The 25,573-nt window shown below is 43.7% G+C and overlaps 1 protein-coding gene across 1 annotated transcript; it reads right to left on the bottom strand.

Moving 5' to 3' along the window:
- Positions 1-1,030: 1,030 nt before the first annotated feature.
- On the bottom strand, positions 1,031-14,601 carry EIF2B5 (eukaryotic translation initiation factor 2B subunit epsilon). The gene is made up of 16 exons (XM_079923280.1): positions 14,378-14,601; positions 13,139-13,263; positions 12,121-12,306; positions 11,852-12,029; positions 11,276-11,356; positions 10,928-11,005; positions 10,094-10,406; positions 9,071-9,216; positions 8,701-8,842; positions 8,474-8,575; positions 8,185-8,292; positions 7,958-8,048; positions 7,530-7,653; positions 6,687-6,812; positions 6,144-6,254; positions 1,031-5,968 (listed from the first exon to the last, which is right to left on the bottom strand). Exons 1-16 carry the CDS (start codon positions 14,585-14,587, stop codon positions 5,909-5,911), a joined length of 2,181 nt encoding a protein of 726 aa, XP_079779406.1. The 5' UTR covers positions 14,588-14,601; the 3' UTR covers positions 1,031-5,908.
- Positions 14,602-25,573: the final 10,972 nt, after the last annotated feature.

The raw sequence follows: 25,573 nt of genomic DNA, 5'->3' as shown, positions 1-25,573 counted from the left end.
ACGGGGGGGCGCGGTTTTGACCATGTATCGCTGGAGAAAAGGGACCTCGACATGGCCTTTTAGGGTCTGTTGAGAAGCACAGCTGCTATCACTGAGTCTACCAAACAACTCCTTAAGGTCAGAACAAGATCGAATTGATTCCTTCTTATAACTTCAGTACCTAGGTGTAAAGCAGTGGTTTAATAAATGGGTTGAATGCAGAATGAGTACAGGAATGAAGATGCGTGTGAGACTGGGACATGAAGTCTCAAGCCAGAACTATAACAGGGGAAAGAGTAATATGGGTGGTCAGAAAAGGCCTCCTCCATTTGAGTTAAGACCTAGAACTAATGAGGAAGCAGCTATAAGAAGGTCTGGTCTGGGGGAAGAGCATTCTAGGCAGAGGGAACAGTGAAGTATAAAGGCCCAAGGCAAGAATAAACTTGCCAAATTTGAGGAACAAAAAGAAGGCCATTGTGACTACAATGATAGTGGTAGATGAGGCTGTAAAGGTAGACTGGGACCAGACCACATAGGTCCTTTTAGGCCACAGTAACAAATATGGGCTTCTCCCACTCCATTTTGTATACTGTTGCCGAATTAGCATTTCAAGATGAAGGACCTCTTTCAGACACCTCTTCAACTCAGAAACCTCTCCATATTTCGCAATGCCTTCCAAATATCCTTAGCATGATATTCAAAGCTCTCCATAATCTAACCTCTACCTACCTTTACAGCCTTTTTTTCATTATATCCTGACTAAAGTTTTGACTTAAGCAATTCAACCTACTTGCCAGCCCCTGCACACACCTTGTATATTTTTATTTCATACCTTTCCCTCTACTTTAAAATTTCATCAAAGTAATATGTGTGCATAGACAAATATTAAGAAAACTTACAGCAGTCCTGTCTCATTTCCCTCCCCACCCCCACCCCAGTGTACCTTTTTTTAGCTCATATTATTTCTTGATATATGCATTCTAGACATTACTTATTGATTTCCAATTTTGATTGATGGATTTACCTTTCTTCCACCTCCCCCTAACCTCTTAAAATGATAAGATCACATTTTTTGGTTAAGATAATACAGTACTTATATTACTTATAATATAGTATTGACATTTTGACAATGAATAAATGCTTCCTTTACAACTTTTCCTCCTGGCATAATCATTTTTTTAAAAAATTAATTTTTGGCTCCATTGGGTCTTCGTTGCTGCGCGCGGGCTTTCCCTAGTTGCTGCGAGTTGGGGCTACTCTTCGTTGCAGTGTGTGGGCTTCTCACTGCGGTGGCTTCTCTTGTTGCAGAGCACGGGCTCTAGGCGCGTGGGCTTCAGTAGCTGTGACTCGTGGGCTCTAGAGCGCAGGCTCAGTAGTTGCAGCGCACACGCTTAGTTGCTCTGCGGCACGTGGGATCTTCCTGGACCAGGGCTCAAACCCGTGTCCCTGCACTGGCAGGTGGATTCTTAAAAACTGCGCCACCAGAAAGTCCCAGCATTAATCATTGCCTTGCTTTTTCATTTTTTTTTCTATAGTGTACCTATCATTAAATCTTTCCACATACTCTAATAGGTTCTCAATTCATATTTTATTCATTCAGCCCAATGTATTAGATAATCCGTTTTCTTTCCTGGGGGCTTCCATTCCATTGCTCTGGTCTGCACTGCTGACTGTCTCAGCCTGTGAACAGCTGTCATCCTGGGACTTCTCTGCATCATTCTCAGAACTCCCTTTACCTCTCACCTGTGTTGGATCCCAGTTTCTTGGATACTTTACTCCTTTGTTTAGTAAAGCACATCCTTTGGTAGTTCCCCTTGAAAGCATGGGAAATAAAAACTTGTGGCGGGGGGGAACTATAATGGAAAAGAATCTGAAAACAGTATATATTGATATAAAACTGAATCACTTTGCTGTACACCTGAAACTAACATAGCATTGTAAATCCACTATACTTAAATAAAAAGTTTTGTTTTGAAAAAAATTTTTAAATTTGGGGAGAAACCTGAAAAGATGAAAGTATGATTCTGAGTTGAAAGTAATTTTCCTTCAGAATTCTGAAAGCATCACTCCATTGTCTTCTAGCTTCCAGTGTTGCTATTTAGTGATCAGTTTGATCTCTTTCCTAGGCACTTGTTTTTAACTCTTTGTAAGTCTTTAGGAAGTTCTATTTATCCCTGAGGTTCTCAAATTTCTTGGTGATGTGCCTTGGTGCTCATTCACTGTGCTAGGCATTGGGCGAGCCCTACCCATCTAGAAATTCAACAATATTTTCTTGAATTATTTAATAACATCACTACCATTTTTCCTTTCTTTCTGCAACTCCTGTTAGATGTTGTACCTTCTGGATTGATCCTTTTATCTTTTTCTCCTTCATCATCCATTTCATTTTATTTTCAAATGATTTCACCTTTTTGTAAGGTTTTAACATTACTTCCAAACTTTCCCCTATCCAACTGTATAGGTAAAATATTCACAATTAAAAATTCAATAAGTATATAAGGATGGACATATAATTTCCCTATTTGGTTCTGTAGTCCTCCAGTTCTCAGTAGGAAAAGAAAATTCATATAGTTTTTTAATTTCTAAAAGCTCTTTTGTTCTCCAATTCTTTTCATAGCACTTTATTCATAGACACAATATTTTCCCTGAGTTTTGAGAATTATAGCCATTTCCCCCCCTAAAGTTTTCGAAAAGCTCCCTACTTTGTCAGTTTCCTTGGTTTCAATTTTCTGTTTGTTTTGGTCTCCGCCTTTCATACGTTGGAAGTTTCTTCAAATGTTTGGTGGCCTTTAACAGTCTATTCATATGTAAGAGTGAGATACTAAAAATCTGTTTGGAAGTTCTGTCCATGTACGCAGGCTAACAGGCTTCAGTGTTCAGTATACGGCGAGCAGAGGGAGATGGCTTTTTTTTTTTTTTGAAACAAAATTCTAAGTATTTGTAGGCCTTTGGTCTGCAATTGTTTAGTTAGTTTTGGCCTGGGGGTATAAGCCAGTGTGTGCTGACATTCAGAGCCCTACCACTCATATACTTTCATTTAATCCCTCATTTTCAATCTAGCCCCTCAATCCCATCCCCACCACGTCTCCTATCGAATCCAGAGGTTCTAAAGATTTATTTTCCCTGAGGTTCTGAAATTTCGTGGTGTTACTTTGTTCATTATGCTGGGCACTCATGGGCTCTTGTCAGTGTAGAAACTCATGACCTTTGGGTTTAGGAAACCTTCATAGATATTTCTCTGGAAATTCCTCCCCACCATTTCTCCAGACTAAATCTCCCATTTCCTGCAGAGGAGAAGTAGGGGTAATCACTTGGTTGGATCAGATAAAGTGGGGACCTGGGGGAGCTTTTTCTCATACAGATCTTTGTCTGATTCTCCTCCATTCCACCCCCAGTTCTCAGGACCCAATCCTTAACCCCTCTACTGAGCCTTTTCTGGGTTCAGAAGGGCACACTGGTTTGCTTCTTGTTAATAACCACCTCAGCAGGTAGAGCCCATCTCATTCTGCTCTGCTAGGTCAACTTTCACCCTTCCATTTATTTTTTTCCCCAAAATGTTGATGTCTCTCATTCATTGTTGTCACCTTCTGTTTTCCTTATCATTGAGTCACGTGCCTTTTTTGAAGAATTCCTTTGCTACCATTTGAAAGTGGTTTTGGAGTAAAAAGCTCATGAGTTTTTTCTCTTTTTTTTTGGCCGCTCCACAGCACAAGGGATCTTAGTTCCCCGACCAGGACCAGGGATCAAACTCGTGCCCCCTGCAGTGGAAGCACGGTGTCTTAACCACTGGACCGCCAGAGAAGTCCCCAAAGCCCATGTGTTTAATCTGCCATATTTAAATGGAATCCCTTTGCTTTGCTCATAATGTTCCCTCTACCCTTTCTATTTTTTAGGCCACTCAAGTGTCACAATCCTGTAAGCCTTCCCTAATCACTGCAACTAGAAGGAATATTTTCCTCCTAAAAAGTTCTATAGGCCACTTCTCATCTCTGCCACCCATCAGGTATAAATCAGAGGTACCCTACAGTTGCTTGTATTTAACTGCCCCTATTAGGTCCATGCCATAACCTTCAAATGCTCTCTAGTCACTAGGTCCTGTATTTGACAAAGGAGAAACTGAAATTCACTGAATAAGAAAAGTAAATTAAGTCAAACCCTGGCCAGCCTGTTTTTTCCTCTTTAGAAATACTGAGTAATGCCCCTTAATACCCCTTAGTACAGTTCAGTATCCCCTTCCTCATCTTACTCCTCTCCACCCAACTGAAATGAAGAAAAGGCAACCATTTTACCTGTGATGTCCAGGAGGGCCACTTGTTACCAAAGACATCTGCTACAGTTTAAGCGTTAACAGAGTAAGGTTTATAGGAAAGCAACAAAGAGCTCAAAAAGGTGAGATAGAAGGGCCTGTCTCATGTTTGAGGTTAAAGGAGACAATATAGGTGACAAATTCCAGCTCTAGAGTCCAATAACAAATCCTTGCTCTATCAATTACCAGTTAAAGGACCTCTATGAACTTCAGCCTCTTCATCTGAAAATGGGGATAAGACCTACTTCATAGGGCTGATGTGAAGGTTAACTAAAATAACACATGAAAAGTATTTAGCAAAATGACTGGGGACTTTCCCTGGTGGTCCAGTGGTAAAGAATCTGCCTTCCGATGCAGGGGATGCAGGTTTGATCCCTGGTCAGGGAACTAAGATCCCACATGCCTCGGGGCAACTAAGCCTGTGTGCCACAACTACTGAGCCCATGTTCCTCAAGTATAGAGCCCACGTGCTCTGGAGCCCGCACCACAACTAGAAAGAGAAGAAACCCGCACGCCACAACTAGAGAGAAGCCCGCACGCCGCAATGAAAGATCCTGCATGCCGCAACTAAGACCCGATGCAGCCAAAAATAAATAAATAAATGTATATAAAAAACAAATGTCTGTCATGCAGTAGATACTCTCTCAATATTAGGGGACAGCCCATTTCACAGGTTCTTCCTCTGTTCTTAGGATATCCATTGCTGGCTTGGGGTTGTATTTGCCTCTGGGGGCAATTTCCCTTCACTGAGACACTGAATATGCTGAAGGAAAAAGAATTCTGGATTATGAGGCTCAAGTCCTTAGCTTTACCCCTCAAGAGTCATGAGACCTTGAGCAAATTCCCTTATCTATAAGATGAAAAGTAGCCCAGCTTCTCTTGACAGTAGTACTGGATCAAATGGACAGAGCATGTGACAGACTGGCAGTGGTTAATGGACTTTACATATGGTTGGCATCATCACCTTCTGACAGAAAAGTGTTTGGACTAGGGCTCTCTACAGAACTAGGTTCAGGCACACCACTCCAGGACCACAAATTGGCCCACAAAGTCTGGAAAAGAATCTAGGCCCTCTACCACCATGGCCATGGCAATGGTCAACTAGCGAGGCACCACAGTCCCACCTAGTGGCCATAACACCCCTCTTCTCCCTCTCCACCAGGTGTTAAGAAAGGCTACCACATCAGAGGTTGAGAACTCTTTGTTGACCTACTTCAACTGCTGATCAGTCAGAGTTGCAGAGAAACCAAATATACCCCTCTCTCTGTTTTTTAATATTAACAAATACAAGCAACAGAGAGGGCCAACTGCTCTCTGCTGTTCCCTGAGGGGAAACCAGAGCACAAAGCTGTTCCTCTGGCCTTCCTCTAACTGCAGGGCCTGCCTAGCTCCTCCTTAGGCAGAGTCGTTATCCAGCCCAACTTCCCTCATCTCAACTCCCCAGTCAGGATGGGAGGCACATGGCTGCTGGCGGTGGGAAGAATACTGTAGCTCCAGCCTCTGCTCCTTTAAGTCTCAGCTCAGATGGTGGTCACTCATCCTTCTGCAACTAGCCGCTCACTTGCCCTGGCCCAGAAACCAGGAGGGCAATCAACCACACCCACAGGAGCAGGTAGTGCGACTTCAGTCATCTTCAGATGACTCCTCTTCTGCCTCTTTTAGCCACTGGATGAACCTCTGCAGCTGTAAGGAAGCAGAGCGGAGAGCTACTGAGGGAGGGGCACATAACCCTCCTTTTCTCCTTAGCAGATAAACAGCTCTAACAACCAGAGTCCCAGGGACCAACCACCTGGAGTCTAAGGCCAGGAGCCAGGGAGCCAGGCAACCACTGCAGTGACAGGAAGGCAGCCTGACTTACCTGCTGGTTCTTGCGCAACTGCCGGCCCTTGTCAGTTGTATCCATTTGGCTGAACCAGCTCAGGATTGTTTCCTCAGCCAGGATCTCCAGCTGGTAGAAAGCCATCAGTACCTGCAGAAGGCCAGCAGAGGAGATGAGATCTCAGGGGCCTTGCAGGGTTCAGCGAGACATAATGGATAACAGAGGAAGAGGAGGCAAGATCTAGTACCTCTCTACCAGGCCCTCAGCCTCCTTCTACACACGGAGCAGCCTCCTCCAAAACAGGTAAGAATGAGCTCTTCACTCTGATACTGGGACAGGTTTGACTTCTGGAACTATTGCTGGGTAGTGCTTTGCACATTCCCAGGGTAACCTCCAAATGGTTGCCTTACTAGTTTGGCTCCAAGCTGTACTATCCCAGCAATAAGCACAACACTAGGGGTGGATGAAGCTGTTAACCAAACTCCATACGGATTCATGTCAGTCTATTTTGTGTCTCCACGGAGGTCACCAAGGCCTGTTTCAAAGTAAGTGCAGGACTTTGGGGCTTGACGTGGTATTCACCTTGGCCATGGAAGTACTAAGGGCTTCATGCTCCAGGAAGAAGTCCTCAATGGCTGCCAATGCTTCCAAATGATCAGCTGCACGCTTTATGTAGTTCCTAAAAACAGGGCTCCAGGTCTTGAGCAACTGTGGAAGAAAGGAGAAGTTGCAATATATTCCTGAGCATGCACCTACACCTGGACAGCAAAGAAAATCAATATTGATAACATGGGTCTTTCAAGACAAGATGGGGAGTTCCCTGGTAGTCTAGTGGTTAGATTTTGGCACTTTCACTGCCATGGCCCAGGTTCAATCCCTGGCTGGGGAACTGAGATCCTGCAAGTCACATGGCAAGGTCAAAAATTTAAAAATTAAAAAAAAAAAAAAAAAAAAGACAAGAGGGAGATGATACAGGTCCTGTGGAATTATGTCAGAGGGACTTGGGAGTGCTGGCAGTCAGGACTGGGGAAAAAGAAATTTCCTAGGGAAGGTGAAGGGGGTCAGATGCTGCAGGCTTCCTCAGAATACCTGTTTCCAGCCTAAAGGTTCACCTCATTCTGGTCAAATCATTTTCAGTCAGACAATATGACAGTCCAGGTCTATTCTGGGTATACCTTTGGGGTCTAGTACTGTCTGAATACTGGAATCTCAAAGGCCACTCAGTATTGAACCTAACTTGACTCCCCTGGACCAGCCAAACCTGCTCTAGAACCTAATCTGTGTCCAGAGGCAAGGAGAAAGGAACCACAAGTAACATATATCTCACAAGACCTTCTACTCCTGATTTCCTTTAAAGTCAAGCCCAGTAAGGATGTGTACCTGTCTCCACCCAACCCCTTGTACCCAGCCCCAATCTTTGCTTACGGGAATCAGCAGGGCGCAGTAGCGGTTTGGGTCAAGTGGGGAATCCATGTGTTGCAGGGGGAACTCCAGGACCACATGGCTCAGCACCTGCATCACCTCCTTCAGGCTTATGTTGTAGGCGTACCTGTGGGGAGACTGGGGTGACACCAGGGCCTTCACTGGCCCTTTCAGCATACTGTGGGACTATGACTTTGGCAGGACACTGGGGGAGAGAAAGTCAGATGGAACAACATGGAAAGAGAGGGTTTTGGAAGGAGGAAGTCTATGCTGAGGCAAAAACATAATGTTCTCCTTGCTCCAAATGCTACCGGCCTTGTCCAGTTGGGATGTCGAGGGAACAGGTTCCTATTTGGAGAAGAAGTAGGAGAGAACCTACACCTGCCTGGGATTACCCCGAGGAGATGAGAATAAGGAGGAGCTGCTCTTACTTGAGAGAGTTGATCTCTAGGACTAGATTGTCACAAGAAATGTTCTCCTCCTTGCCCCGCTGTAGAGTTCCCAGGACTTCATTCTGGAACACTAAAATCAAAGCAAGAGTAAGTTCATGGGCCAATATCACTCCAGGATGCTTTAAGTCATCCAGTTCTGACTTTATGCCCAACCAAACTGGAGGCTTTCCTCTTTTGTACCAGACACTGCTCCCCTGGCCACTTACCTTTGATGTCATCCATCTGTGGGGAGCCTGCCCGGCTATCTAGCTCTTCAGAATCCATACTTCGCTCACTTTCAGTTTCGCTCTCTTCTTCCATGTTGATTTTGAGTCCTGAGAATCCATAAAGGGTGAGAAAAGAGAAAAATACTGAAAGAGCCATTGACAGAGAGCAATATATCTGCTCAGTCTGCATAAATAAAGTAATGAACAAGTAGTCTGATTCTGAAGTGTTCAATTTCCCTCAAAATAATCTGATTTAGAGGGTGGGTGGCAGGAATAAGGCTTAGCTCACCCCACAGATTCTGCCGTAGTTCCTCCTCTTCCTCCATGTTCATGTCTGCTGTTTTCCAGAGGTAGCCCTGGCCTGCAACTCCGACTTCTGCTGGATTGTAACCTGGAAAAGGCACGGATCTTTAGCAAAGGCCCAGTAGAAGCACCAACCCCTTAGGGGGAACCTTGGTTTTTCTATGGGGCAGAGAGACACACAGATAGATGCCCCACACCTGCTGAGCCTCACACCTTTCAGCTTCACTTTCTCCTTTTCTTGGTCAGCCCCAGAATCATCACTGAACTGACCATCATCCTCATCATCTTCTGCATCGGGAGGGTGCAAAGAGATCACCGAGCCCTCAGGCAGCGTGATATCTGGGCCTACCACCACCTGGAGGAGAAAAAAGGAGTGGGTGGCACAGACTGATTAGTGTGTTGGGGAAAAGTACATCCTGAAAATCAGAGTGACTTTTATTTACCAAGCCAAATAGAAGGTAAATGAAACCACTGGATTGGGACTCTCAATTCAGGGTGGACTGGGTGGACATAAGGCCCCTTTCTGGCTCAGCATAACCACCACTCAACTTGGGGCCTATGTGCAGTGTGGAACAGCTCTTACCTGGGAAGTGAGGACACAGCGTGGCTTCAGGATAACTTTTTCCTTGACCTCAGCATTGTCACAGAGCACAGACTGACGGATCTGTGCTCCAGCAGCCACTCGGACGCCCTGCCATAGGAAGGCCTCGTCCAGCACCACATTATCACCTGGCTCAGGACAGGAAGGATTCCTGGTCACCCAGGGCCCCAATTCCAGACCAGGGCCGTTTGTGGAGAATGGGGCTGACTGACATCAGCACAGCTCCCACCAAGCTCTACTACTCCCTCCCCAATTCACCAGCAATACCCTCTCCCTAAACTTGGGCCAGAGACGCCTGACTACACTCCACCAGGTTTACAACAATTACAGACTACATACTGGACTTAAGAACCTGAGAACCCTTAAGATTTCTGGAGACTCCTTGAGCTCAAGAACCTTATTAGAATTAAATCCATGCCTAAAAGTAGAACCAAATTATTCCACCTCTTCTTGTACATTTTAGAATTAGAATCTTATTGTTGTTCTTTTAAAGGGGTGGTTCCATTACAAGCATCACTTTCTTATAACCAAAGCAAGTTACTAAGAGTAGAAAGGACACTGGATTTAAAATCAGAACACTCAGATTCAAGTCCCAGCACTGCCTCTTACTAGCTATGACCTTGGGTGAGACAACCTTACAGCTTTTTTATCTATAAACTTATCTATAAATAATACCTACCTCACAAGGTTTTTAATAATGTATGCAGAAGCCCTTTGTGAACTGCAATGCACTAAAGAGATGTTATTATTGCATGTTAATTACCCAGTTGGTCCTGAATGTGAATATAGGGTACCCTGAAATGTGAAGAGTCACCCAATAACAGGCTCACAGGCCACAAATTAAAGTATCACTGTTTTTACATCCCTATTTCTTCCTTTATTAAGGCAGCCACTCTAGTTCCTTATTCTCTGGGACTATCCCTCTGTATCCTTTTCTAGAGACATGGGGTTCCCCCAGGTTCCTGCTCCTAGGATGGCCAGCTTGACCTCCCCACCTGTACTCACCAATGTGACAGCCGGGGCCAATGACACTGTTGGTGATGGAGCAATTGCTGCCAATGACAGTGCCAGAGCCCAGGAGCACATTTTCCTCCAGTATGCTGCCATGACCCAGGCTGACCTCAGGCCCTCGGTAGATGTTGTGTCGGGAGTGAGTGCAGCTTTGGGTTGTGCTGTCAGTGAAGTTCGCCTCTGGGGTGAGAGGGTAGACCCATCGGCGGATGACATCAGCGCAGATAGCAGCATACATGTGTAGGTTGGAGACCCGGGCACCATATTCCTTAGTTGTCACATGCATGTGGATCTGGTTTCCTAAGATCTGAATGAGGAGAAAAAAAGAGAGGTCACTCAAGCAAGCAAGAGAGAAAGAACATCCTAGGTATAATTCTATTCTAACTTTCTTAAGTTTCCTACTGCCTCTCAATGTCACAGCCAAGTGGCCTGAGACTTTTCTCTGTATACTGCTTCCCTCTCCTCTCCAGCTCTTTTCCTTTCTCCTAAGGTTTAATAAAACATAAAAGGGGACCAAAACTCCCCCAACCCTTCCCAAGGGAAAACAAACTTTCACATTATGTGTAATGGTGGATGTTCATGTTTTTAGCAATTTATCTGTTGATCTTGAGATGTTTTTAGCATGTCACTGGTGGTCAGATGGTATTGGGGATCTGCCAAAAACCACAAATGAATCTTTTGCTTTTGTGTGTCAGTAGGGTCTACTGTGCCCTAAAAATGGGCAGAATAAAAAAGCAAATGGAGAGAGAAAAAAAGGGGGACCAAATTTATCAGCATTGAGATAAAATCACAGCCTTCTTCTAACGAGGCATTGGGAGCTTTTCTTACCTCCTCATTTACTAACAGGCCTCGCACAAAGTCATCTCGAGTTTGGTAGTCGAAGTTGTCTGTAAAGAGTTGAGCCACCTGTGTGGGGAAGTCAGAGGGGGCCAAGGTTAAGCATTATTCTCTGGAAGCAAACACAAGCCCCCCAGAGACCTATCAGACACTATGACAGCAGGATATGGGCCAGAATCCCAAAAAAGTCTGCCGATACTGGGGTCAAGATGATAGCACCTATTTGCTGTAGATAAGAGAATGAAGGAGAAGAAATATACCCTGGCCTTTTAAGGGGGTGATAATAAACCCTCAGAGTTCTACTCTTTAGATGTGCAGGCTTGGCCCTGAGGAGCTCACCTGAGGAGAGCAGATGCTGATATGACAATCAAGTAAATCATAGCGAATCTCCACTCCATCTCCACTGCCCTGGAACAAGCTCTGTGGGGAGAAGTTACAAGGACTTATTATTATTATTTTTTAATAAATTTATTTATTTTCTTTTTGGCTGAGTTGGGTCTTCATTGCTGCGTGCGGGCTTTCTCTTGTGGCGAGCAGGGGCTACTCTTTGTTGCGGTGCGCGGGCTTCTCATTGTGGTGGCTTCTCTTGTTGTGGAGCACGGGCTCTAGGCGTGCAGGCTTCAGTAGTTGCAGCGCGTGGGCTCAGTAGTTGTGGCTCACAGGCTCTAGAGCGCAGACTCAGTAGTTGTGGCTCATGGGCTCTAGAGTGCAGGCTCAGTAGTTGTGGTGCACGGGTCTAGTTGCTCCATGACATGTGGGATCTTCCTGGACCAGGGCTCAAACCCGCGTCCCCTGCATTGGCAGGTGGATTCTTAACCACTGTGCCACCAGGGAAGTCCCTACAAGGACTTTAACTCATCTCTCCTGCTGAAGCCTGTCACTTTCCCACCTCAAGGACCCCAGATACCCACACACCAAAGGAAAAGAAAAACGTCGGAGGCCTTGGGTCTTCTGGAAATGGAGCACCCGGTTTGTGGCACTATCCACAGCCACTACCACATTGTCCTCATGGCAACGAGTTGGGTGGCTGGGGGATGACTCCTTGAAGATCATCGTCATCACAGACACATTTTTTTCCAGCTTCCGCCTTAACCTGTAAAGGATAGGAGGGAGAGAGTTGCAAAAAAGCAGTCTTAGGGCTCTGCTGGTCCCAAACCTCATCTCTACCATTTTCCCATCCTGACCTGTGTTCTTCCAGGGCTCTGGTAATATTGATGTTTGAGATGACATCCCCATACACCAGAAGGAAGTCAGAGCGCACCAAGGCCTTAGCATCAACATCACGGAGAATATCCCCCAGTGATCTATATAGCTCTGATGTAATTATTCGAACCACGTTGAGGGATGTAGGGCGGCACCACTTGGATTTCCTAAAGGAAGGGAGGTGAGGGGGATGAGTAAACCAAGCATAAACATCATGCAGAGCTTCCCTATTTTTTCTCCCCACTCAACATTCACACTCCTTTGCTATGGCTTTTTCTGGGTTCCTGTCAGCATCCTTGACTTCAAAGAGGTTTATGAACTATAATTAATGGTTTCAGCATAGTCTGTCACTAGTCTTGTTTTATGGGTTAGAGAAACTATTTCCTCTCCATACCCTGACCCCTGTCCCTAAACACGGATTTGAACTAAAAATCCCGCTGAGACTTAGGTTATACAAAGTATCCTGGGAACACACATTTCATGCCACTTTTCTCCTTCTAAACCTCATACCAAATTTAGGAGCTGTTTGATGGAGACCATGCTAACATCCTAGTCTTTATTTCCTAAGCTTCCATAAATCCTGAGATTCACTCTTTTTCAAAAACACTTCGCTAAACATTTGTTAAGTGTTTACTATGTGCGTGGTACTAAGCTAGGCACCAGGAATACAAAAATGAGGAAGAGCTCAATATTTAGAAGCTCAGTGGAAAAACAAAGATATTACTCTTTTAACTTGCATATTGGAGCCACTAAATAAAAAGCAAAACCCATTGGGTACAAACTTTGTGAGATTCAGAAAAAATCCAAATGCTATTCTTTAATCTTTGTCATGGCTTCAGCTGCTCACCTCCTAAGTGAAGAGAATGCCCTTAGACCTTATGATGGGATCCAAACAAACACATTTTTCTCCCTCATAATCTCCTCTTATTTAGTTATATCCATCCTAAGGAAACTGGGAAAAAATGGTGAAACATGGAAAGAAAAGTTGCAGAGCCTTACAATAAATGTTCCTTGATTTGGGCAGCCTTCCAGCAACAAAAGACAAAGGTTTCCTGTACACCTGTGGCAGTCAGAAATTCCAGAGTGTAGTCAATTAGCGCCACATTGGCCAGGGGCAAGAGGACCTGAGGGTAGGAGATGAAAAAAAGTCATGAGGGTCCTCTGAGTATCATTCTTTTCCCCATTCCAACCACAATTTTCACTCCTCTATCAGTATTTTCAAACACTAGTTTTTACTTTATCTTTCCTATTTAAAACTAATCAGGCTGCTGCCTTTAATGTTCATGGCATACTCTAAACATCAGAGTCTAATGGGTTGCAATTGGGATATAGTAGGCATGGAATCTACTTGCTTAGCATCAGACACAGAGCTGGTATAGAACACCAAACTATCCCTGACAAAGGATAATATAGAAATCAATTACATCTCCAGAAGCTTAAGTACCACTCATGCTTTTTTTCCCATAAAATTTCCTTCCTTGATCCCTTTCTAAGAGTCAGGGGCTAGCCATCCCAATCAACTGTACAAAATAAACAGCCATTAGACTATTTAGAGGGAGTGGTGAGTCAAAGAGGTTTTTCCTGAACTGAATGCAAGTCCTTTTCTTTGAACTGGGGACTGCTGAATGACCCAGCAATCCCTAGGACTAGCTCAGTCCAGTTCCCCAGTGTCTGGACAATACTGGGGACGCGGGCAACCAGCCACTGAACCTGTTCTGTTCTCCTTTTGACAGATAGCACTAGCTGTCACTAAAACCTGAAAAGAAAAAAAGCACACTACAAGAGATCCAAAACAGCTGTTACTATGGAATCAGACCAGCCTGCTCTTTTTTCAGGCACATGACTTCCCTTTTGGAGGCAAAAGGAGGTGACAGTCCCTTTCACCTAAGGATTTTTCTTTCCTCTACATAAGTGCGGCGCAGCCTCCTCTTGAGGCACTGAATCCCCAGGTGAAGGCTTCTCACAAGCACTGCTTCTTCATTAGCCCCTGCAGGCCTCCCAGACCTGAGGTGGACAGCATTACAAGTGCCCAAATCTGCCTGCCATTCACTTGGTCAGGCAGTCGTCAGGGCTTTAGACGGTCTCTCCGCCTTTTTCCTAACCAGATAAACCCGATTTCTGGGAAAGACCGTGGACACAAGTCCTTCCAGAGCGCGCCTCACTAGGCAGCCAAAAAGATAACTTGGTCTAGCTCCGCCACCTCCGGACCCTCTGGCAGCTTTCGCGCGCGGCGCTCACCCGAGGCTGGTCCTTGGAGATGGGGAAGAAGCGGCGGTTGAAGCTGTCGGCCACCAGAACTGCTTGTAGGGGCGGCGGCTGTTCCTCCTCCGCCCCTCTGGCTGCTCCACCGCCGCCGCCGCCGCTGCCACCGCCTGCCGGCCCGCTGCCGCTGCGCTTGTTGGGCCGACCGGCCACCACATCAGGCGGCGCCACCACAGAGGCCGCCATCTTCTTCTCTCACAGTCACCACTTCCGCTCGGAAACTGACACGGCACGCAGTAGGGGACAAAAAGATCCAGCACTCGAAATGCGAAGCACTAGCGAAGGGAGGCCGGGAGGAGCTGAGGAGAAAGGAATGCGCATGCGTCTCCCCTAGACCTGCCTGAAGGCTGAGCAGGAAGGAGCACGGCCTGAGGCCCTGCGGCGCTCGTGGCCGCATGTTGAGGCGCCCGGGGTTGGGGTCCTGTGGACTGCAGACTCCACCTGCAAGTATTATCGGCTGTCATTTGTTCGTGAGCAAGCTGAGATTCTTGGGGGATAATGAGACACGTGGTCTCTGCGAAGCGGCCAGATCCTTTCTGGATGTGTAATCTTCTCCGCCCCGAGCATGTTAAAAATTGTGGTCCTCCGTCTTCATTCTCATCACCTAATGTGACCCAGCACCCTGGGGAGCTCAGAACCGAGTCAGACATTCCTTCCCTCAGGGCACTCACAGTCTACATAAATACAGAACGTGGAATAGAAGGGAGAGTAGTAATTCTATTAAGCGCTGATCGTGGCGGGGAATGATACAAGCATTATCGCACTTAGTTCGTCACACGTCTCTGAGAGAAAATTTTATCCATTCGTTCAACAAACATTTGTTTTTCTTTTTAAATTTATTTTATTTATGTATTTTTGGCTGCTGTGGGTCTTCGTTACTGCGCGCCGGCTTTCTGTAGTTGTGGAGAGCAGGGGCTTCTTTTGTTGCGGAGCACGGGCTCTAGGCACACGGGCTCCAGTAGTTGTGGCACGTGAGCTCAGTAGTTGTGGCTGGTGGGCCCTAGAGCACAGGCTCAGTAGTTGTGGCGCACAGGCCCAGCTGTTCCGCGGCATGTGGGATCTTCCTGGGCCAGGGCTCGAACCTGTGTGGCCGGGGCTCGAACCTGTGTCCCCTGCAATGGCAGGCGGATTCTTAACGACTGTGCCACCAGGGAAGCCCCAACAAACATTTCTTCAAGTCTCAGTGGGGTGAAGTTCACCCAGCTAGTAAGTGGAAGAACTGGTGTTGGAACCCAATCCATATGATGTCATAGCTCCACAATCTTTCTGCCATGTGTGGATAAAAATTTATTATTTTATGATGTCTTCATTTATTCACTAATTCAGCCTATCAGGATTTATTGAAGCTCTACTCTGTGCCTTAATCAGATTGGAAATAAAGGTGGAACCACGAACACTCTAAAGTTGAGTAGGCCTGGAAGATGTAAGCCGCAAGGCCCGAGTCTTGAGAGGCGCGACACCAGATGGGGAAAGAGGCAGTGGGCTGCAGCGGGTAAGCCAGGCCTACGGAAGTGCGGGACCTTGGGGACGTGGTGGAAGCGAGGTGAGGCAGCTTGGGTGTCCTTAGGTGGACAAGGAACTTGGCCAGCAAGGCACCGTGCTCTTCCAGCACGAGAACTGTCGGAGTTCCACCATCGATTCCTCAAAGTTTCTGCAAGCGTCGTTACCACCCACGGCCGCGTTGCATGTCTGGATTCGGAGTTCCAAGGGCTGAGGTTTGTTTCCATCTGGCGGCTGTGGCTTGGCCCGCGTTACTCAGGCACCCTCCTCGTGGGTCCGAGGAGTCTGTCATTTCTTCCCTCTACCAGTTAATGAGAGTGCTGAGCGAAAACTGTTTCTTCAGAATTTTGGAAAATTTAGCCTGGAGAAGGAAAGGCAGAAGGCAACTCAGTAAAAGTTTTCAATTAAAATGAGCGTACATTGTAGAAGAAGATGTTCCACTGTCCTACAAAAGATGGGTGAGTAAACAAACAGGACTAGTAATTTGTGCGAGTACACACACGAGGGGGTTGCGTGGGGGTGTGTTGAGGGTATGGGAAATAGGTCCAATTGTAGAAAATTTTAAATGACTCCTGACACCTCTGAAAATGTGAGTGGTAAATCCAGGCCTTGTAATTCTGTAGACAGGTAGCTGGATGCATAAGATTTTAATGGATGGGTCTTAAGGAGACTCTTTCTCGACCGGTTGTTATTTTTTTTATTTTTTGCTTCAAAACTTAACAACAATGAAACAAAAATGGGCAAAGGACTTGAATGGACATTTCTTGAAAGAAGGTATACAAATGGCCAACAAGCACATGAAAGGTGCTTAACATGACTAATCATTAGGTAAGTGCAAATCAAGACTGCAGTGAAATATCATCTCATGCTCATTAGGATGACTTATCAAAACAAACAAACCAAACCCCAAACCAAAAACCAGAAAGTAAGAGGCATTAGTGAGGATGTGGAGAAATTGGAATCCTTGTGCACTGTTGGTGGGAATGTAAAATGGTACAGGCACTGTGGGAAACGGTATGGTGGTTCTTTGAAAAATGAAACACAGAATTACTATGTGATCCAGCAATTCTACATCTAGATATATACCCCCAAAAAGTGAAAGCGGGGACTCAAACAGATATTTATACATCCGTGCTCATAGCAACATTATTCATGATAGTTAAAACATGGAAGCAACCCAAGTGTATGAATAGGTAAGTAAAATGTGGTACCCTAGCATATAATCCTCAGAGCTGGGTTCCATTCCAGCTTCTAGTCATTTACTAGCTGTTTATTCTTGGGCAGGTTACACAATCGCTCTATGCCTGGACTTCCTCATGTTTGAAATGGGATAATAACAGTACTTACGTCATAAGGTTGAAAAGCCCTTAGAACACTGTTGACACATTGTCAGTACAACTTAAGTATTAGCTAATATTATGATGATGCATTTTTGTCTGCAACTTAATTTTTATTTAATATATGGTGGAATGTAGACAAACCTAGCTATTTTCAATGATTCCATAACATTCTGTAGTATGCATATACCATTATTTATCCAACCGTTTCTCAACTGGTAAGCATTCAGATTTTTTGCAGTTTTTGCTATTACAAATAATGCTGCAACTAGCATCTTCCTATTGATATCTTTATACATTTGCATTTATTTCTTAGAATTTGTTCTTAAAGGAGAGTGACTGGTTCAAATTGAATTCAATTCCCATGGCAGGAGATATGCTGTTGAACTCACTGGGAAACCTGCTGAGACTTAATTGCTCATGGTGTTATATTACTTAATGGCTATCCATGGAAAATGTGCCATTTTGCCCTGACACTGGCAGTGTATGAGAGTGCCTGTTCCCCTACAGCTTCACAGAGTGTGTTGTCAACAGTTTGGACTTTCTGTCAATCTATAGGGGAATGAAGTGTAGTTTTAATTTGTATTTCTCGTTTTTAAAAAAATAATTTTATTTTATTTTGATTCTTTTCTCTCTTTTTTTAAAAAAATTAATTAATTTATTTTTGGCTGCACTGGGACTTTGTTGTTGCACGCGGGCTTTCTCTAGTTGTAGAGAGCAGGGGCTACTCTTTGTTGCAGTTGCTTCTCTCATTGCGTTGGCTTCTCTTGTTGCGGAGCACGGGCTCCAGGCATGCGGGCTTCAGTGGTTGTGATTTGCAGGCTCGAGAGCATAGGCTCAGTAGTTGTGGCACATGGGCTTAGTTGCTCCATGGCATGTGGGACCTTCCTGGACCAGGGCTCGAACCCGTGTCTCCTGCATTGGCAGGTGGATTCTTAACCACTGCACCACCAGGGAAGCCCTGTATTTCTCTTAGTTTGAGTGAGGTTGAACATGTTTTCATATGTTAAAAGACCGTTTGGTCAACCGTCAGTTCTGGTTCTTTTTGTAAATTAATATATTGCCATTAAGCTTTCAAAATGAGTCTTGAATATCACCCAGTGTAGAATGCAAGCTCTGTGAAAATTGGGGCTTTCTATCTGTTTTAGTCACTACTGTATCCCAGGTCTAGAAGAGTACCTGGCACATGGCACATGCTCAATAAATATTTGCTGAATGAATGAGTGGTTGTTGCCACTCAGTAAGTGAGAATCTCATCAACTTTAGACAAATAAGTAGAAGTAATTTCAGGCTCCTCAAGCTGAAGCTTATGGGTTTTTTTTTTGCGGTACGCGGGCCTCTCACTGTTGTGGCCTCTCCCGTTGCGGAGCACAGGTTCCGGACCCGCAGGCTCAGCGTCCATGGCTCATGGGCCCAGATGCTCCGCAGCATGTGGGATCTTCCCAGACCGGGGCACGAACCCGTGTCCCCTGTATCGGCAGGTGGACTCTCAACAACTGCGCCACCAGGGAAGCCCTGTTTTGTTTTTTAAATTGTGTTAAAGTACACATAACATAAAATTTACCATCTTAACCATTTTTAGGTGTACAGTTCGGTGCTATCAAGTACATTCACATTGTTGTGCTACCATCACCACCATCCATCCACAGAACTCTTTTCATGTTGCACAACTGAAGCTCTGTATCCATCCAACAATAATTTCCCATTCTCTTCTCCCCTCAACCCTGGCAACCACCATCCTACTCTCTGTCTACATGATTTTGACTACTCTGAGTACCTCATATAAGTAGAATCAAATAATATTTGTTCTTTTGTGACTAGTTTACTTCACTTAGCATGGAAGAATGCTAAGTGAAATAATGCTTAGCATGAAATGTCCTCAAGTTTCATCCATGTTGTGGCATACATCAGAATTTCCTTCCTTTTAAAGGCTGAGTCATATTCCACTGTATGTATACACCACATTTTACTTATCCATTCATCTGTAATGAACACTTGGGTTGCTTCCATGTTTTAGCTATTGTGAATAATTCTGCTCCGAACATGAGTGTATAAATATCTGTTTGAGTCCCTGCTTTCACTTTTTTGGGGGTATATATCCAGAAGTAGAATTGCTGGATTGTATAGTTTAATCTTAAACCACCATACTGTTTTCCAGCACCTGTACCATTTTACATTCTGGCCTACAGTGCACAAGGGTTCAAATTTCTCCATATCCTCACCAATGCTTGTTATTTTCTTTGAAAAAACGTTTATTTTATAATGTCCATCCTAACCGGTGTGAAGTGGTATCTCACTGCGGTTTTGACTTGCATTTCTCTAATGACTAGTGATGTTGATCATCTTTGCATGCACTTATTGACCATTTGTCTATTTTCTTTTGAGAAATGTCTATTCAAGTCCTTTGCCTTTTTTTTTTTTTTCTTTGCTCTTTTTAAAATCAGTTTTGTTGGGACTTCCCTGGTGGTCCAGTGGTTAAGACTCTGTACTCCCAATGCAGGGGGGCCTGGGTTTGATCCCTGGTCAGGGAACTAGATCCTACATGCCGCAACTAAGAGTTTGCATGCTGCAACTAAACATCCTGCACGCAGCAACAAAGATCCCATGTGCTGCAACTAAGACCCGATGCAGACAAATAAATAAATAAATATTAAAAAAACATCAGTTTTGTTGTCATTGAGTTGTAGGAGTTCTTTATATATTCTGGATTTCAATCCCTTATCAGATATATGGTTTGCAAATATCTTCTCCAATTCTATAGATTGCCTTTTTACTCTGTTGGTGGTGTCCCTTGATGCACAAATGTTTTAAATTTTTTTTTTAATAAATAAATTTATTTATTTATTTATTTTTGGCTGCGTTGGATCTTCGTTGCTGCACGTGGGCTTTCTCTAGTTGCGGTGAGCGGGAGCTACTCTTTGTTGTGGTGCACGGGCTTCTTATTGTGGTGGCTTCTCTTGCTGTAGAGCACGGGCTCTAGGTGCGCGGGCTTCAGTAGCTGTGGCATGCAGGCTCAGTAGTTGTGGCTCGGGGGCTCTAGAGCGCAGGCTCAGTAGTTGTGGCACACGGGCTTAGTTGCTCCGCAGCATGTGGGATCTTCCAGGACCAGGGCTTGAACACATGTTCCCTGCATTGGCAAGCGGATTCTTAACCACTGCACTACTAGGGAAGCCCGATGTTTTAAATTTTGATGAAGTCCAACTTATCTATATTTTTCTTTTGTTGCCTGTACTGTTGGTGTCATATCCAAGAAATCATTGGCAACCCTGTGTTTTCTTCTAACTTTTATAAATTTACTTATTTTATTTATTTATTTTTGGCTGTGTTGGGTCTTTGTTGCTATGCACAGGCTTTCTCTAGTTGTGGCGAGCAGGGACTACTCTTCGTTGCGGTGCGCAGGCTTCTCATTGCAGTGGCTTCTCTTGTTGCGGAGCACAGGCTCTAGGCGCGAGGGCTTCAGTAATTGTGGCATGTGTGCTCAGTAGTTGTGGCTCGTGGGCTCTAGAGCGCAGGCTCAGTAGTTGTGGCACATGGACTTAGTTGCTCTGAGGCGTGTGAGATCTTCCCAGACCAGGGCTCGAACCCGTGTACCCTGCATTGGCAGGCGGATTCTTAACCACTGTGCCACCAGGGAAGCCCCTCTTCTAACTTTTAAATGGCACTTTTTTCAGGTTCTACCTGTAAAGATGTCAAAATAATGGTATGATATGTCCCCTTCAGGGCACCCTTGATACATGTACAAGAGCTGGACTTTTCTAGACATTGCTAAACAGTCAGTGCTCTGTTTATTGTATGCATCGAACCGATGGATTAGAGCACTTTCAGGGTAAAGCTTAAGGCCTTTCATGCTTCTCAGCTGGGCTTACTTGCTGCTTAGTGATCAGAGCCAATTATTCACTGCATGAGTGTTTATTTTTCTAATAACTTGCAGGTCTGGAGTATTTGTTCTGAAAGTTGAGGGTTGTTAATATGCTATCGGATAGCTGAGGTTTTTACTGTTCATGTCCTAGCTTGCTGGTCTCTCTCTGTCTCTTTTTTTTCTCCCCCTGGAATCTTCACTATCACCTCCAGAGGTGTAACTAGTCTCTAGAGGTATGACAATCCTCTTTGTCCAGGATGAGAGTTGAGGAAAAATATTCTTTAAACTTTCTCAAAAGTTCAGTTGAGGGCTTCCCTGGTGGCGCAGTGGTTGAGAATCTGTCTGCTAATGCAGGGGACACCGGTTCAAGCCCTGGTCTGGGAAGATCCCACATGCCGCGGAGCAACTAGGCCCGTGAGCCATGGCCGCTGGGCCTGAGCGTCCAGAGCCTGTGCTCCACAACAAGAGAGGCCACGACAGTGAGAGGCCCTCGCACCGCGATGAAGAGTGGCTCCCGCTCGCTGCAACTAGAGAAAGGCCTCGCACAGAAACGAAGACCCAACACAGCCAAAAAATAAATAAAAATAAATAAATTAAAAGAAGGCTCAACATAAAAAAAAAAAAAGTTCAGTTGAAACAGGTTGAGGTTATTCAAAAGAAACTGCACTTAAAAACTTAAGGGAGGGGGCTTCCCTGGTGGCGCAGTGGTTGAGAGTCCGCCTGCCAATGCCGGGGACACGGGTTCGTGCCCCGGTCCGGGAAGATCCCACATGCCGCGGAGCGGCTGGGCCCGTGAGCCGTGACCGCTGAGCCTGCGCGTCCGGAGCCTGTGCTCCGCAACGGGAGAGGCCACAACAGTGAGAGGCCCGCGTACCGCAAAAAAACAAAACAAAACGAAACAAAAACCAACAAAACTTAAGGAAGGAGAAGGGTGTGGGAAAAAAAGAAAGCGATTGACACACATAAAACAGTACTTTGGCTAGACCCTGAGATACTGGAGGGTGGCCTGTGGAGTTAGGCAATACCACCCCCTAGAGGTAATTGCCGTGCACCAACCTACTCACCAATTGTTAGTAGACCTTTCAGGCTGGATGGGAGAGCCAGTAGGGTTCCTGAGGCAGTATTGCCAAGAGGAAAAAAAGTGTGGCCAAGCAGACCAGCCTGAACATCAAGGTCTTGAATCCAAATGAGCAAGGATTGTAGGAACAGTGTGCGAACCTAGAATTGTCTTCTCAGAGAAATGATCTTTCAAGAACAAGAAATAAAGACATTTTCAGATAAACAAAAACTGAGACAATTGATCATAAGAAGACCTTGACTAAAGGACTTTGACCTTCTAAAGTTACACTGTCTAGTGCAGCAGCCACTAGCCATATATAGCTATTAAAATTAAAATTATATAAAATAAAAAATCCAGTAATGTAATCACATTTGCCACATTTCAAGTGCTTAGTAGTCACATGTGGCTAGCAGCTAGTATACTGGAAAGTGCAGATATAGAAAATTTCCACCATTTTGAACAGTATATTGAACAGCACTTCCTCAAGCAGAAGGAGAAAATTCCAGAACAAAGGTCTTAGCTGCAAGGTGGAAGATCTAGTAAACAATATTGTAAATATATGAGTAAAGTGAAACAAATATTGATACCAAAAATATTAATGTCTAAATTGGAGAGGATCAAAAAAAGAAAGTACTAAATTACTTATATGTATAAGTCAGGAAGGAGGTGATCAGAGTTAAAAAAATTCTAAGATCGTTATTCACATAAAGACTGGACCAAGAAATAGAATGCAGCAATATGCTGTTTACAAGCGATACACTTAAGACATAAGGACTCAGAAAAGCTGAAAGTAAAAAGATGGCAAATGTTGTCCAAAACTAATCTGTCGGTAAGCTGTGCTAGAAATAGAACTGGTCATGTTATAATGATAGAACTTTAATTCACAGGAATATAAAACATTTCAAATTCTGTGCACCTACAAATGCAGCTTTAAAACATATGAAGTAAAAATTTACAAAACTGTAAGAAACGGTTGACAAATCCACTCTCAGAGTAAGAGATTTAAAATGTATTTCTCTCAGTATTTGGTAAGTCAAGCAGATAAATGAATAGGATACAGAAGTCTTGAATATCACAATTAATCATGTTGATCTAATGAATTTATGTAGAATACTGCACTCAGTAATGAGATAATATGCATTATTTCCAAATGCCGGTGGAATGTTTGTGAACATTAACTGTGCATAAAGCAAATCTCAACAGATTGCAAGAAATTGGTGTCAGATAGACCCTTTGAAAAGTATGGTTCATAGAGCAGCAGCAGCACAATAAAGCCTGTTAAGAAATGTGGAAGCTCAGGCCCCACTTCAGACCTCCTGCGTCAGAAACTGCATTTTGACAACACCCCCAGGGGATTCATGTGCACATTCAAGTTTGACATGTGTTGACACAAAGTATATTTTCCGACCACAGTGTAATTAAGTTAGAAATCAGTAATACAAAGATAATTTAGAAAACCCCATGTATTTGGAAATTAAGAACATACCTCTAAAGATAGTTATATATGTGTACATATATGTATATATAAATGCCTGTTTATATATATAATGTTGTTTTTTCCATCTACAGGCATTACTTGGTATACTTGTGCATTCGTCAACCCCACAGGTTGGTTCCCTGGGTCCACAACCCCCAAATTGGGAATCACTGTCTTAAACTTTGTGACAATAATACTAGTTTAATTGTAGACAATATTTTGAGAGCCAGTAATGTGCTTTTTTCTTTATCTTTCTGAATACATGACATCATTATGGTTGGTTTGAGGCTTGCATCTGCCTGAGAAGAGATTAGGATTTGTAACAGAAAGGAGGCAAAGAGAAAGAAACAATCAGTGAAAAAAAATTTTCATAATGAAAAAGTTAAACATACACAAAAGTAGAGAAAATAGTATAATGAATCCTAGATACCCATCACCATATGAAACAGTGATCGACTTATAGACAGTCTTATTTCATCTGTACCCTTCAGCGTGCTCAGAGTCACCAAGGCCACCAGCACCAAGAAGCAATTCCAGAATTTCTGAGACTGGACACCTACCACTCCCCCAAACAAAATAAAGTTATTTTCCCAGTAAAAACAAAAACAAAAAACAAAAATCTTATGATTTAATCTGTAAATATTCCAGCATTTATCTCTAGAAGAAAAGAATTATTTAATAAAAATAACTACAATGTCATTATCCTGCTGAAAATTAACAGTGATTTTTTGATATCATTAAATATCCACTCTGTTCAAATTTTCCCACTTAGCTAATAAGTGTTTTTTCTTTCAACAGTTTATTGTTTAATTCAGGATCAAAATAAATTCATACATTGCAATTGGTTGAAATATCTCTTAAGTTTCTATCTTTTAAAAAATAATCATTTTGAAATAATTTTAGATTTACAGAAAAGTTGCAGAATAGTACAGAGAGTTTCCTAATATACTTCCCCTAATGTTAACAATTTATATAACCATAATATAATAGTACATGAAATCCGTAAAATTAATACTGGTACAATATTACTAAGTAAGCTATAGACTTACTAGAATTTCAACAGTTTCCCCTTTCAGTATCATTTCCTGCTCCAGGATTAGATCAAGACCCCCCATTGCATTTAGTTTTCACTTCTCCTTAGTCTCCTCACATCTGTGGTGACTCCTCAGTCTTTCCTTGCTTTTCATGACTTTGACACTTTTTGGTAAGTACTGGTCAGTTATTTTGTAATGTCACTCAATTTAGTTTTGTTTAGCAGCTTTACTGAGATATAATTTACATACTATATAGTACACTCATTTAAAGTGTGCAGTTCAGTGTTTTTAGTATATTTACAGAGATGTGCCTCTATCATCGTAATCTAATCTTAATACATTTTCATCATCCCATAAAGAAAGCTTGTATCCATTAGCAGTCACTTCCCATTCCTCCCAACCCACCGCTATCTCCTCCCCCACCAACTCTCGGCAGATATTAATCTACTTTTTATCTCTATGAATGTGCCTATTCTGGACATTTCATATAAATTATATGACACAAGGTGGCCTTTTATGTCTTTCACTTACAGAAAATTGTCAAGGTTCATCTATGTCGTGGCATGTATCAGTACTTCATTCTTTTTTATGGCTGAACAATTGTCCATCATATGGATATACCACATTTTGTTTATCCATTATCAATGGATGGACATTTGTTTTTTTTCCATTTCTTGGCTGTTATGAATAATGCTGCTATCAACATTTGTGTAAAAGTTTTGTGGGGTTATGTGTTTTCATTTATCTTGGGCATATACCTTGGAGTAGAATTGTTGGGTCATATGGTGACTCTATGTTTAACATATTTAGGAACTGTCAAACTATCTTCCAAAAAGGCTACACCATTTTGCTTTCCAATCAGCAACACATGAGGGCTCCAATTTCTTCATGTCCTCACCAACACT

The sequence above is a fragment of the Stenella coeruleoalba genome (assembly GCF_951394435.1).
Source record: "Stenella coeruleoalba genome assembly, chromosome: 5".
NCBI classification, from domain to species: Eukaryota; Metazoa; Chordata; class Mammalia; order Artiodactyla; family Delphinidae; genus Stenella; species Stenella coeruleoalba.
This window is presented reverse-complemented; position numbering and strand designations above follow the sequence as displayed.

What these genes read in the sequence shown, in the direction of transcription:
- EIF2B5 (XM_079923280.1), bottom strand. Translation starts at nt 14,587, where the DNA reads ATGGCGGCCTCTGTGGTGGCGCCGCCTGATGTGGTGGCCGGTCGGCCC. An exon ending in GACGTTTTTCTTTTCCTTTG is followed by an intron (nt 11,357 to 11,851) that starts GTGTGTGGGTAT and finishes TTCTCCCCACAG; the next exon opens with AGCTTGTTCCAGGGCAGTGG. An exon ending in TGGCCCCGGCTGTCACATTG is followed by an intron (nt 9,217 to 10,093) that starts GTGAGTACAGGT and finishes GTCCTGAGCCAG; the next exon opens with GTGATAATGTGGTGCTGGAC.